Here is a 15305-nt window from a genome sequence, read left to right on the forward strand (position 1 = left end):
CCTCTCTGAGCTGAAGTGGCTGCTTTTCCAGTTAGGTGGAGGACAAGCAGCTTTGTGGGCATTACAGAAGACCAAATCCCCAGCTGGTGCAGCCCAGGAAAGAGGAGCAATGAGGCTGCCCAGCTGAAGATGCAGATCCAGATAGCTGCCTGTTCCCTTCAACAAGGACCTCACTGAGCCAGCACCTGGACATGAAAAAAGGAGGCAAGACATGGTCGGAGAACACGCTTGTCCACAGTCCCTTACTGAACAGTAAGCAGAGATCTGTAAACACTGTCCCAATACCTGAGCCTCCCAACCTTAGCTCTCCTGGCTGCTGAATAGAGGTTTAGCGGTTTTTTTTTTTGGGGAGGGGGGCAATATCACAAAATCTCTTTACATGTGGAGCTGTCTGAAAGTACCCTCTCAGGGACTTTGTTTTCTCTTTCACCCCACTGCACCTAAATCAGAGGAGTAAGAACTTTGAAACGGAAATAAACTGAAAAATGAAGCCTTTAAATGTCAGGCAAATGACTTGCAGAGACCAGTCTCTTGGAAGACTGTAGGGTGCTCACCATTCACGTAAGATATTCACTGTTTTAAGGGGCATTGTTCAGGCTACCAGCACTTAAAAGACACCACTCCTCAAAAGCTTTGGCTCTGTTTTACTGTATTTGTTTCACCCAGATTCCTTCAACTCTTGTAGCATCCACTGCTACTTCCCAGTAAAAAGAGCAACACCCTATCAGAGCCATGTGTTTGCCAGCCTGTGCTGCTAGGCGCATTCAGTCCTTTAAACATCCTCCCCATTCTCACTGAGGGAGATGGTGTGTATTTTAATAGTTGGCACTTTACAGTTTTCACGGACAAGGTTCCCTGAAGTGCCCGCACAGCAGCATTCCTGGAGGAAGCCTTTGCTTTTTGCTTTGGCTGCAATACAGTCTTTAGAAACTGCATTTTTTGCAGGCATGCTTTGCACAGCAGAGAATATCTTCCATTCACATACCCCATCTGACTGGGAAATCTTATAGAAGGTTTCTTGAGAGCCTACAGGGATCCGGACCACGCCTTTGCTGCTCTCCATGCTTTGACTGCTTGGATGGTTGAGGTTGAAACTTGGGGATTGCTTCTTTGCTGCTTGCTTCTTTTGGAGGCATTGTGCTCTTAGGACATTTTGGAACGCTTTCTTAAACTCTTGACTTGAGCATGGATAGATTATGGGGTTGATGCAGCTGTTTAAATATCCAAGCCAAAATGTTATTTTAAAAAGTGTGTCCGGGGGTTTGATTGCAGGAAAGAAAGAACCTAAAATGGAAAATACACAGTGTTAAGGCAGAGGCAGTGAGAAATTGCAGGTAACCAAAGAAACACTGGAAAAAATAAATAAGATTCTGTTCTCTCTTGGAAAACTTACTACTCAAAGCTGAAATCCTGCAGGAACAAAGTATTTCAGAATGTATGATGTCATACAATTACATGGATGTTCTATCAGAAATCAATTCAAGACACCTACTTTATTACACAGGCATTGTTTTCCCAGTTAGAGCCAGAGGTGAGCAAGAGGACTGGTATCAAGTGACAGAGGAAAATTTCTTCCTCCAACATTTCTAATTCAAGATTAGTTAGCCAAATACCAGTCATATCTAGGATGTCATTAAAAGGAGTTTGAAATGGCAAGAAAATCACACCATTTCCAAAGTCAGAGTAATCGAGAAGTAAGATTACTGAGTTGCCTGTGTTCCAGCTAGAAGTCTTAAAAAAATTCAGTATTAGGTACTCATTTTCCCTTTAAACCTTTAGAAAATCTAACTTTTCACTTTTTTCAGTCTCACAGAATACATCTAAAATTCAGAGACGTAAATGAAAGGTTCCTTCTTATATACACTAGCACTGTCTAGAGAGGGTCTCATGCACAGTCATGGTACATGTATTGATACATGCTCGCAAGGTCACCTCTTTTAATACGGATGATTAAAAAAACAAGAACTTAGTTGGCTCCTTATTAAGGAAAGTACTTTGTGACTTTTTATTCTGTAGAAGGCAGGGTAACATTCAAAAAACTTGAAATTTTTTTATGAAGCGTATTCAGAGAGCCATAAATTGTACGTTCTTGGCACATACAGCTGACCATGCAAATTGAAAAGTAAATAATATTACTAATATCCTTTGTAGAAATATATACTATATATAACAAAGGATTTAATTACGAGTTATCTGCCGATCTAAAATATTGATCATTTTTTCTAATACTAAACTATTGTTTTTTTCTTTAAGTACAACTTGAGCTCTTTGCTGCTTGTGTTACCAAGCCTTTAACTTTAAATGATTTTAATAGGATGTCAATAAATGCTTAAGATTTACTCATGGGGAGATGTTATTATAGAGCTACAAAGATATATTTAAGATGTCAAAGAGTCAACACAGCTGCTTACAGAGAGTTGTTTAGAAACTTGTTGCTTTTCTTGAATGATACTGGAAAGTGGCTATTGTAACAAGATCCTGTAGTTCTTTTAGTTGGTACTCGTATTTGTTTAGATGTTAAAATAATATTGTCTGAATGTGAAATAACCAGAAAACTAAACTCTACGGGATGCTGGAGTGAGAATAAGTGATAACAGCATTTCTAAGACCAATTCTGCGGAATGAACGTAGAAACAGAAAAATATTTGCCATATTTTATCAAGGGGAAATCTGTTTCTTGCTTCCTTTAAAAGAATGGGAGGGAAAAAAAAAAGAAGTGGTTCTGTCATGCTAGTGTCAGTACTTAATTTGGGCACAGGAAGAAAAATAAATTCCCAGAAAACATCATTGGCTTCTTTTGGACTTTATAGTCAAGTTTATAACTGACAAATGCTGGTCTTCCTGCTTCCCCGTGGAAAAATCATAAATGTGTGCATGTTGTAAGAAATACTGTGGAAGATTTAGGCATCAATGCATTTGTCATCCTCTGCAGTTTAACTATGTCTGTAAGCAGCTTCTTAGCTTTAGAGGGATTGATCTGTTCTTGGAATTCCCCTGATTTAGGAAAAACTAATAATGCAATCAGAGAGTGTTCTAATTTAATTCTCAGATCTGCTGAGTTTCAGTTTGAATCTTTTTCTTCTTGTCTTTGTCAAATAAAGCTACAGCAAGTGCAGCAAATGCTTTCAAGCAGTAAAAGCCAGAGAGGAATTCTCAGGGTGTTTTTGCCTGTGTGAGAATGTATCAAAATATTGCCTGAACCAGAGACACAAATAGAGCAGTGTGATGAATGACTTGCTCATTCTGGTGAACACTTTCTCTGCTGTGAAATGTGAAGCAATGTCTTCTTGCTGTGCCACCAGCTCCTACCCTCAGCATGGAGCTAATGGGCCTAGAGGACACACTGCTGTCAGGGAAGAAATAGGAGATAGAGATGTGGCAGGGTAAGAAGCCTTCCAGTTGTCTCTTGACTTGGGAGGGTCCCCTGAGGTCCATCCAGCTGGTGTATGGTGGAGCAGCAGAGAAGTGAGACCCAAAGGCAGTGCAGAAAATGCCACAGGAGTTTGCTCTTTGTACTAGAGCAGATGGGCATTTGATTCCAGCCCCAGTTACAACTTAGGCAAAAAGCATGAATCTTGCTGCCTCTGTAATAGCTTCTGTGTTGCTCCAAGCAAGCTAGGTAGGGCAGTTTCACTATTAGTTTCAGTATCAACCACTTTTTAAGATCAGAAATGTGCTAAATAAAGCAATTTCAATTCCGCCATTAAGCCTGAAAGGGCAGGCATATCCACAACCCAGAATTTTTTTCAGCTAATTAATGCTTTTCTTCTTTAGTGAAAACCAACTAAATAACATTGTCAAAGAACTTTCTGGCTGAAGTCATTGGCAGATGAAAAATAACAAAAGGCTTCTAATTGCCCAAACCATACTCAGTTTTATCTTTGTTTCCTTATTTAATTGCAGCATATCTACCACCTTCCTGTTCTGTGGTAAGACAAAAAGTGAAACAGATCTTGGTTTAAGAAATCGTCTGTGAGAGGCTGAGTGTAAAAATGAGTAAACAATAACAATTCCTCTTTGCTGCAACTTCTGGGTTGCTCTAAATGGAATGCTAGTGCCTTGCCAGCGTCTGTTAAAAATAGAAAGTAACCAGTGTCAGAGTCTGTCTCTTTTTTTTTTTTCTTTTCCTTTTTTTTTTTTCTGATGGGGATCTGCAGGCTAATTTATTAACGTAACCTTTTTTGGTTCATCATTGTAGGGACTTGTTGCCTTGGAACAGCACACAGTGAAGGAAGTGGCTTTAAGAGCATACGCTTTGCTATTTGTAGACCCCATCACATGCTGTATTTTAACACTTTCTCTCCAGTGGTAAATACAACTTGGACTTTAAGACAGTAACTTTGCTCTGCTGTACAGTTGATTGTGCCTGTCAGTGATGTTTCGGAAGTTTAGACCAGCTAAAACTCTGTCTCCAGGATTCATTATAAATGTGTGTTGTCCTGTGAATTAAATGGTATGAGAACCAATAAGAAGAAAAATTGTCTGTAGCATCTTGAAAGGGCAGAAACTGGAATTAATAATCAATGCACCCAATTGTAACAGAGCTAAATGTAAAAACAAAGTAAAAATAATTTGGATTCTCTTCTTACTTAGGCTGACAACTTGTTCAGCTTCCAAAGCAATGTCAGTCAAGACCACCATGTCTAAACCTGGAGACACTGAACTGTTACTTAGGGTGCAAAAAATATTTCATCTCCTGCATCTTCTCTGATGAGTAAAATCCTGCTGTATGGTGCAGGACTGCTGGAACTATTGACATGCTAGTATTTGCTCAGTGTCTCTTTAGAAGCGTGACATCCTATTCAAAGAGCTACAGAAAGCAGTGCCCTTCTACTGCAGGCAGGTGGTTACTACTACCAGAAACTTTCACTAATCTTTTTCTGTTGGCTACCTGGATATCTGGCAAAAGGGGGAAAACATCAGCTTGGATTTGCATACTTGCCTACTAGCAGCCAGGACTGAGAAAACAAAATTATTATAGCACCTAATTCTACAGAGCAAGCTTTTCCAATTCACGCACTCCAGACTAGTGGTAATAATAGATAAATAAAGTGCTGCCATCCAGGTATTCTCTAATAGAGCTGGGGAGTGAGGGGAAGTTGAGAAATGAAAAGTTTTCTTTCTGAAAATTAACTTTGTATCCCTTTCACGGACTAATATCTGCCCTGATACACTGTCAGGAATAGACTGGTGAATAGTGGCAAAACTGATTACAGGCTTCATCTTCCTTGCTCTCCCTGCAGTCTGTGCTGGAAGTACAGTGAAGAAAACTTCAAATGATCTCTTAATGCCTTTAAATTGTAGATTGACTAAATGATGCTTGAATTCCTGCTTTGTTTTCAGTAGGTTAAGGACTCTCAAGTGTCAGCAGCACAGTTCAATTGCTTGTTATAGGAAAATTAAATAAAGTAAAACGTACTGTTAGCCTCCTGGGATCCTTTGCCATTAAGTATTTAATCACTCACCCCTGAAAATGTCAGGATTGCATTCTCTTCCCCATATCATTAATTTTGCTCTTTGTCAACTTGAAGTTTCTTCAGATCATGAGAGATAAGTTTTCCATGTACCTCCTGGTGAGTAAGTGCCAATTCAATCACAAAGATGTAACTTGACTTCATAATTTGTCAGAAGTTACAGAGCTGCTTGATTATAGGTTGTTCAAAAAACAGTGCTTATGTGCATTGTTTCCCTGATGGACAGCACAGAGGGATTCAGACTGCAGAAACTTGTGTTGTTTTTTTCTGTATTGTCTGTTAGCAACATGGGAATAAGATCTCATACGTTTTTGTGACCCATGGACCCACAGTAGAGTTAAAAGTTAAAATCCGTCTCTGCTAGTGTGTCTTGCAGCTCTGTTTAGGTTCATTACTTTTTTCCCCCTTTCATTTTTTATTGCATAAATCTGGTAACTAAACACACAGGAAAGGCAGAGAGGGCTGTATCAGGGCTGTATGAGGTGAAATCAGGGCTGTCCCCACATGTGATGAGGGCTCAGCAATAATCTCTAAGGCAGTCATGCCTGTGTATTCAAAGCCTGCAATGAGTAGCTGGTTGCAATACCTAGAAGTCTGCAGTTGCAGACTCTGATCCAGAGATGACAGCAGTGCCTGTGCACCTTGTGAGCAGAGAACAGCCATATTTGTTAGTGTTATCAGGGCTTGAAGTGCCCCAGGGAATCAGGAGGGGCACCCATTTTAAACCTTCTACAGAAGTCAAACAAAAATCCTAGCACCTCTTACCTCTGTCATAAAATAGATATGCCTTTGGAATCACAGTGGCCTGGAAACTGGGAGAGTGGTTTGGTTTACAGGGAGGCAAAGCTTAAAACCCAGGTCCTGGGATCTGCCCTAAAGGGGTCAAGCTGGAAGGCAGCAGCTATTCCAGAGCAGTTGCCCTGAAGACCCAGAGGATGAAGCACAGAGGAGCACAGATGTCCCCACAGAGATTAACTTTGTACCAGGGACACCCTAGATCTGTTGTGAGGCAGTCTGCTCTACAAACATTGATAAATGTGTTACGTACTGTGTTCCCAAGGTCAATGTTAGTACTGAACTTTATTTCAGAAGACTGGCACTCTATACTGCACCTCAGGTCAAACACAAACCGCTCCCTGGAAAGTGTATTTTTTATATATATTAATTGCTTCAGACATGGAACAGCTGCACTGTGTACATATATGCTCTCCCAACATGTCTCACCCTGCTGCTCACTTATGGAAAGTATTTTCTGTGGGAACTAAAATGGAACCGAAGAACCCCTGGACAGCAGGAAATGCTTCTGGGTTTTTTACAATCACATTAGTGTAACGAATGCAGAACAGCAGTTCATAGGTGTGAGGAAGGACAGAAGTCTGCATCTGGCAAGTCTTGCACAATTATAGATGTGGTTGTCCTGGAGCCTGGAGTATTGTGGGGGAAAATGAGGATGCCTTTGTGCCCTGATATTCCTGACCCATTATAAAGATACACAGAAAGAGGAGCAAGAGTTTGTTTCTTTTCACAAGGGCCTGAATTCAGATCTCTGGGGCATCAGAAGAGTGCAGGTATTTGGACACAGGTGAGAGGTGGAAAGGAGATGGAAAGCAGGCATGGATCAGTCTGGGAATAGTGCTCTGATTTTTTTCACACCTAATTTATGCTCTGTTTCATATTGTACCCACTTACATGGATGGCATTTCTGTCAAAGAGCAAACATCTCAGTAAGCAACTATTTCCAGCTTCGCTGTGTGCGGCTGTGGATTTAGAAAGCTGATAAAAAACCATGAGAAGGTAAACTGAGGTTTGTTACCCATGTAAACCCAAGCAATCACATTGTTTTACTAACCAGTTTCATTGTCATTGAAATTCCAGCTCCCATGCTGCTACTGCAGTGGAATGATTCTGGATCTCATTGCTCACATTTTTTAGATACTTGATATTTGTCCTGAAACCCTTGCTCTCAGAGTTACGTAGTTAACTTTCTTAACTTTCCTTTAAAAATTAAAAAAAACCCCACTATTCAGAGAACAGCTTGAAAAAATGAGGCTTTCTCAGCCTGTCTTAAAAGTTTGTCATTACACAGTTGTCAGTTGGAGATTTTTTCAGTCCTTGGGGGTAGAAATGCTAGGATTTTCTTCTTCATCAAAAGCTGAGTATCTGTCTAGTATGAATCCAAATTGAAGACAAATCGTGACATTTGCTGGGTGTGGTGGGAGAATCACTCATTGCCTTTCAATCACTACCAAGTCCTAAATTGCACCATGAAGTTTGAGAGGGAGTGAAAAACTTAGGTTCTTGGTTCATTTAGTCCAAGGACTTGAAAGTGGTAAATACACAAAGCAGAAACATGTCAAAGAGAAGTAAAAGCCTGTGACAGGTAGGGCATGCAGGAGAACCAGAGATGTGAATCACAAAGCATAGCATGACTGACTCCACTTTTTCCCTCTTGTTTTCAGGGTAAATGACTATTAATATCACCAGTTCCTTTGCTGCTGTGCTGTGTTATGAGTCAATGGGACACAACGTTTCAGGACTCGGTAATGGTGGAGAAATGTTAGCTACAGGGGTGTCAGCAAGATCTTTGTCACTGGCTTTGGTGTAGCTGGGTTAACAACCTAGACCAACAAGGACTTTCCAGACTGTATTTATGAAATATGTTCCTTGGGATTAGTTAGAAATAAATTTTTTAAAATTGTAATTTTATTTCCCATAAAATCTATTATTTTCTCTTTATTATATTCTGCACTAGCAAACTTATTTTCCCAACATGTGAACACCTTATTTTAACACTGCCTTTGCATGATAAGACAATATGACCCATTGCTTCAGTATCATTAATCAAAATTGACTTGATTCTGTACAAAATCGGTGACTTTCTGTTCAGCACTTAGAGTTAACCTGTTTTTAAGGGATCCGAGTTGACACCATGGCAGTTCCCATTATACTGCTGCATAAACACTGAGGACTGGATGAAGCACTGCTGCCTTGTGTCCCCAAAAGACCCTGAGCCCCATGTTTAAACTGCTCTCAGGTTCTCACTCCATTGGATCCTGTGTGTTACTCTGAAGTGGTGTTTCCAGATTTTGCTCATTAAACCACCACTGAAGGGAGTTGGTAGGCAGGGAACAGAGTGAATCACAGAGTATAAACTTGAAGGCAGTAGTGGATATTTGAACTCCTGCTGTGACAAGATACGGGTGAAGCAGAGACCCTGGCTTAAATTTCCCGACCCAGCTCTGTCATATTCTGGTTCACAATGACAAAGGAACGTGGTCTAAAGCCCAGTTACTTTGGCAGTAAGTGGGCAGGATGCAGGATGGTGGGAATTGATAAGAGCATCTCTGGCAGGAGAATACATTGAACTGAAGTTCAGATGACCTTGAGTGAGAGGCCATAAAACTGCTAAGTTTTTCACTGGTGCCAAAAATTAGGTGGGTCCTTGAAGCACAGCTTTTGGTATCCTAACAGACAAAAGGAAAACTTTCTGTTGTCCTGGCATTGCAGCACAGAAGAGGACAGGCAATCATTCCGTAGTAGCCTGATGAAAGTAAATGAATTCCTGTATCTGACAGCATACAGACAGCTGCAGCATTTCTGACATGTCTGATCACCTTTGACTTCCAAAAATAAGTTTCTCATTTACAGTGAGTGGACTGGGTATGAACTTGGACCTGTGGAGCCTAAGCAAGGTGCCATAGTTAAATCAGCCACCTTATTAATCTACAACAAATGTAAACATCACAGGAAAACACAGGGATAAATTTGTCAACCTCCAGACATCAGTGCAAGTTCCTGCTCCTCACCTTTTGACTTCCTGATATACTGCATCAATGGCAGAGATGGAAAAATGCTTTTTATTTTTCTGGCTTACCTCTAGTGAAAGTGAAGAGTCATTGTCTTTGACTTAATTAAAAAAAACACCACAAAACAATAATTAGAAACCAGCTACAGTCAGGCACATAGACAGGATTAGAGCATTCCCTTGATAGTGTTTGTGTCACTTCACAAGACTAATTTACTACTGTTTTACAAATATAAATGCCCTCTAGCATATCCACTTGTCTGCTGTCTTCATGAGAATGATTGACAAATCCTAAAAGCCTTCCTCTCCCTTGCCCAATTTAGTGGGCTGAACATTTTCCCCTGTGACATCCTGGGTCAAACTTTCCTTTTTTTCTTCTTAATGCTTCTGAAAGCAACATCTACAAGCAGATAGATGTAAGCTACCTTGCCACAGCAAGCTCTGAGAGTTTGTGACATAGAACCATTTTTGTAATACCCAACCCTTTTTCTTTTTGCTACCAGTCCTGTGCAAAGTGTCCTCCAAGCACTGTCATCAATGTTGTTGAGAAGAAACTTTATGAAAAATTCCTAGAGCAACCCATAAGTGTCTTCCAGCTCCACAATAAGGTCTGCTCTGTCAGTTGGCACCAGTTTTCAAAGTAATGTTGAGGATGGGGTTACATCACTATGGATATTCTCTGAATTTCCAGACTATTCTGTATTTCTGTCTATATCTGTATCTCTTTGCAATTTTAAGAGAAAAACAAGAAAGAAGTGAAAGAAGCCTGCTACTGCAGAGTGCTAAGGCCTAACAAATACTAATTGCCCAGATGAGCCTCATCTGAGGCATCTACCCACAATCCCTCTCTCTATTAGCCTGGGAGCTGCAAATAAGCTTAGGCTGTTCTCTTTAGTTCTCTTTGAGGGATGTAGGCAAGTTTAGGCTTGTTCTTTCCTGGCTTTGTTTTGTCTTTATCTGGTGTTTACCAGGCTGTTAGCTGAACCTGTTATAGCTGCCACCTCTGCCTGCTTCTGCTCAGGAATGGTGACCATAGATTTTAATTCTCTTCAGTGAAATAGTGTGTCCTTGTTCATGTAAAGGGGTACACAGGATGTAATTCCTGTTCATGACAACTGGCTTGCACTCCTCTGAGCTATTTGAATGGAGTGCTTTAGTGCAGTTATGTCCTGAAAGGAGCCAAGCAAAAGGTAACCAAATTGTGAAGGTCAGCATTAAAAAACTTCTCAAGTGTGAAAAGTGGGTTTGCACTCTAGTGTGCAGAGAAAAAACAAATCTTAACTTTGGGCCTTTACATGCAGCAGAATTATCATTCCCTGGCTTACTCCACAAACATCAAAGCCAAAAGAGAAGAATGTGTATTGGAGTGTTGGATTGAAAGCCTTTGCATAGACATTTTGCCTGGAATGAAGATAATGAATCTAAGAAGGTAAGAAAGACATGACTTACACAGTTTGCAGTTGGTAACTTTGCACACTGATTTTAATTAAGGTATTGTCTTATGGCAGGCATACTTGGCCTGTTTCAGTACTACCAGCAACATTTCCTGATACGGATATCATGCCTTGATCCCTCTCTTGATGTCTTTCTATTAGGTTTGCCTTTCCTACCTCTACACCTCTAAAGTTTTTACCCCCATTTATTATACACTTTAACAAGCCTGATGTTTCTTACTTTAGATTGGTTCTTGGTTGGTACAGCTGATTTTAGTAGTTGTGGGCATCTCGAAGATGCTGTAGATCACAGTAAAAAAACCTTATATTTTGGAAACTTTTGCATAGAGTGGCAAGTGCCTGCCACTTGTCAGAAGTGGTTTGTGTAGCACAGTTGAAGAATGTCTGGTCTCATGGGCAGCCTTCATTGAAGGTCTTCTAAAAGGTAATGACTCCTACAAATTATGTGGCCTGTAGCAGCTGATGGCTCCATTTATAGCAGAGCTGCCCTGCTACACAGCAAAGCTGTTGCCCAGCCAGCTGTGTTGTGAACTCTATGACTGCCACTGGTTTCAGCAGCAGTGCTCTGTATAGCTGAGAAGTCTGACCTCTGCCCCTAACCTGTGGTGTGATCCTGGCTCCATCACTTCTCTCACTGTCTTTCGGAAACTGTTCTGCATGGTATAGGTGTGGAGTGCCTTGTGCAATCACCTCTGGGTGGGACACTGCCTGAAGAGGTTTCTTGGGGATTTTTGAAGACATGTTGTTTTTTTTCGCCACTTTTCTGTTTAATAACTATTTTGGCTTTAAAGAAAAGGAACAAATAGGTTTTGAAAGACTTATTGTAGTCTTTAAAAATAGCATAGTTAACCCCTCAAAGACAGTGAAGCTAACCTCAAGAAAGTTTCCTTGTAAGGGATAAAAGAAAGATGCAAAGCCACTCTTGAATCCAGAAAATTTCTTAAATCCAAAGCGAATTAATTAACAACAGCTCTGTGTGGGCAACCAGACTTGCAGATGAAAAGAAGTGTGTTTAATGCGTTCCTGTGAACCGTTTTTGGGTATGTTTCAGGCATCTTGGCAACCAGCATTCCAACATGCTGACATCCTGGACAGCACAAGCCAGGCCTTTCAGGGCTCCTCATGAAACATCCCTTAATCCAGCACTTCTGAGTATTGACTAACAGAGAAGATTCTGTGTTTTTGTGTTTTTCACATGGTAACATTAGCAACAGGTTTTCCTGAAACAACTTGATAATTTTGGTAAATCTAGTAGAGGTTAATCGGAAAAGAACAGTTTTTTATAAGGCTTAATAATAACTAAGTCCCCAAATCTTTCTGTTCATGTTTAGGTAAGGCTGTTTTTTCTTTTCCTCAATTTTGCACATTGTTCTGTTAATAAGTAAAGCTTCCACACAATCTAACTAATTTTTTTTTGTACAGCATAATCCCTTTCTGTAAGAAAAGCTATGAAATGAAGCAAGTAACAGATTTAAGGCTCCATATTTCAAAAAACTAGTATTTAGTACAGCTATTGCAAAGCAAAGTTCAGTGAAATGTGCCACATACATCACACTCAGATATAGGTATGTAATTAGTATTCTGCTTTTGAATCCTGAAATTGCATTAAAGCTAACTGAGCAAGGTTTAATTAAAATTCTAATTACTTCTTCATATTTCAATGATAGCAAAGCAGAACAAATCCCCAAATTTCCTCCCCTTTAGGATTATATCTGGTGAATAAATATTCATATTTGGCATGATGGTTGAAGCCTGTGTTTAGCCAGTGGGCTCAGTAGGTTCCACAACAGATGCAAGCCAGAAGAGTATAAAATTAGTTTGAAGGGTTGTCACTGCTCTCCTCCGACTGATCATACAATAAATGAAAAAATATATTAATTTCATCAGGAATATGGTATCTCATAGTGTGAACTTCCTGGTAGAAAGCTGATTTTTTTTTTTCTTATAGTGGGAATTATTAGGTGCTGGGCACTCCAGGAGATCTGGCCCCAAGTCTGTAAACAGCTAATTTGACCCTGAATATATTTCTCTCCTGACATTTTACATGTTTGTATCACCTGAAGAACTGGCTGCAAAACTACATATAAACACTCCCCCTCCCCCAAGATACGGTTCCTTTAGCAGAGTTGATCAGAAATAACAGTCCTGGTTCTGAAAGAGTAATTTCTGTATGGAAAACCAGTACTAAATTCTTTCTATTATTTTCATCATTTTATGTTTCTCTTTGAACCAGAGATGTTCCCTTTCACTTGAGACTTCCTTTTTCCCTTCACTACTTTCTCATGGTGCATGCTTATATTTTACCAGCTTTCCAATAGAAAATTACTCCCTCAGAGCTTTTCTGGTCAGCATTATTGTGCACAGTTGCAAACATGGCCCTCCTTCCAGGGGAGGTGCTGTGAAAGGTAGAGGGATTTGCTTTACTTACCAAGAGGCATTACTACAAAAAATGGAAGCCAGCAGAGAACGAAGCATCCCACAACTATTCCCAGGGTCTTGGCAGCTTTCTTTTCCCTGGAGAACTTGAGGAGACGCACTGAGAAATGGTGCTTGCTCTTGGGGTTGGATGCTGATCCGCTCGCTTCAGGAGCATTTTTACGATGGATTCGTAGGGTCACTTCTTCAGAATGTGACTTCTCTGTCTTCAGACCAGAAGTCAGACCTTTGTTTTCCCTTTTGGCCACTACATACACTCGGCAATACATCACCAAGATAATAGTCAGGGGGAGGTAGAAGGAGCCTAGAGCAGAGAACAACACGTAGCCGGGCTCCTCGGTGATTTGACAGATGGTCTCATCTTCTGGTGCTGGTTCCTTCCAGCCGAAAAGAGGTCCAATTGATATCACCAGAGACAATGCCCAAACACACAGTAAGGCCAGGAGGCCTCTCTTCTCTGTCACTATACTTGGATATCTCAGTGGGTAGCTCACCCCGATGTATCTGTCTATCGAGATGATACAGAGGCTCATAATGGAAGCAGTGCAGCAAAGGACATCAACAGCTGCCCAGATGTTGCAGAAAATTCTCCCAAAGGCCCAGTAGCCCAAAATCTCCATAGTAGCTGAGAAGGGCAGGACAGTAGAAGTCAAGAGGAGATCAGCTACAGCCAGATTAATTATATAATAGTGGGTGACGCTCTGAAGATGTCTGTGGCAGGCTACAGAGAGGATAACCAGAATATTACCCAAAACCCCAAAAACTATCAGCCCCCCTAGAAGAACACCTAGTAAAATGGCCTTTGAAATGTTCAGAGGCCCCACAGAATGGGTGCAGTTGGAGCAGTCAGAGGAGTTCTCAGGGAGGAAAGCCATGGTGAGTGGCTGATAATGTTCATGCAAGGCTGTTGTACTTCACTCCCTTTTCATGTAGAAAGAGTGATGAGATCAGTTCTCAGAAGGTTCTACAGGCAACATTTGCCTGACTTTGCTGGGGAAGAGAACTTGTAAGAACATTTTAGAAGTGCAGCACCAGGAACAATGAGAAGGATCCAGAAGCATATTGGAAAATCTACCTTTTCTTCCTTAGCGTTTACCAGTAAAACACAGTTAATAGCCCCCATTTTCAAGTAAAAATTAACTACTTTTGCATTTTTCTTGGAGTGCAGAAATGAAACTACACAAAACTGAGGCTATTTATCCTGCTTTCTGAGGTTGCATCATGAGAAATAATGGAACTGCAGGTTAAAATAATTTCTGCCTTCTTGGGAACATTCAATATTTAAGTAACATAAATATTCCAAAAGGTCTCAATTTTAGGTTTCTCCCAAGAGGAAACTAGTGATGCTTTTAATTACCTTGTGCTAGTCCTGGTTCAGCCTTACACTGGCTTAGAAGAAACCTGTTTAGGTGGAGGCTGCTGCTGCTGTGTCTGCTTAGCAGTGTCATTTGAGATACCTGCCACTAGCCATTTTCAGGGTCTGACGTGTCAATCAGAGCTTCCCCGTTCTGTGGAGCAGTTGTCAGTTGAGCTCCTGGCCTGTGAATTAAAGTTTGTCTGTATCAGCTTCTGGCTTGCTTTGAAAGGGAGAGTGAAGTTTGCCGTGTCAGTGATGCACGCTGTTGTGCTCTTTGGAGATCATCACCCCCCTGAAGGAGACAAAGACACAAACAATGTGATTCCCAGAAGCAACTGTCACTTAACTGCCATGGTTCCCATATAAGAATAGAGCAGGAGGCTATTTTAGGGAGCCTTCCTCAGGCTGGCTCCAGCCAGTGGAACCAACCTTTTTGAGCCCAGTATTGTTTAACAACAACTAGGAGGCCAATGTAGATTTTGTTGCCTGGATTTTTTCACCGCATTCTCAGCAGCAGACCATTCTCCTTTAGGGATAGCAATCAATCTTTAATTATCAGTTCACTTGCAGAGACCAGTTCTAGAAGAGAACGGAACCTGACGGACACAATTCAGGACTGTGAATTGGATTTGTAAGTCAAGAATTTAGTGGTAAGATTTCCTAAGTGACTCCTTTATGCCCCGAACTGCTGGTTAGTCCAGCTGAACTGCCCATTTTAGAAATCTATAGGGAAAAGCAATTCCTGCCAAGCAGATGTTGCAAGGAATAAGTTTCCTGCT

At 40.8% G+C, this 15305-nt stretch overlaps 1 protein-coding gene across 1 annotated transcript; it reads right to left on the reverse strand.

Annotated features, from left to right (window-relative positions):
- Window positions 1–772: 772 nt before the first annotated feature.
- ADRA1A (adrenoceptor alpha 1A) lies at window positions 773–14044 on the reverse strand. The gene is made up of 2 exons (XM_009995012.1): window positions 13162–14044; window positions 773–1284 (listed from the first exon to the last, which is right to left on the reverse strand). The coding sequence occupies exons 1-2, from the start codon at window positions 14042–14044 to the stop codon at window positions 773–775; spliced, it is 1395 nt and encodes a 464-aa protein (XP_009993314.1).
- Between the last annotated feature and the right edge of the window lie 1261 nt (window positions 14045–15305).

This window comes from Chaetura pelagica, unplaced genomic scaffold (assembly GCF_000747805.2).
Source record: "Chaetura pelagica isolate M959 unplaced genomic scaffold, ChaPel_1.0 scaffold383, whole genome shotgun sequence".
In the NCBI taxonomy this organism is placed as follows: Eukaryota; Metazoa; Chordata; class Aves; order Apodiformes; family Apodidae; genus Chaetura; species Chaetura pelagica.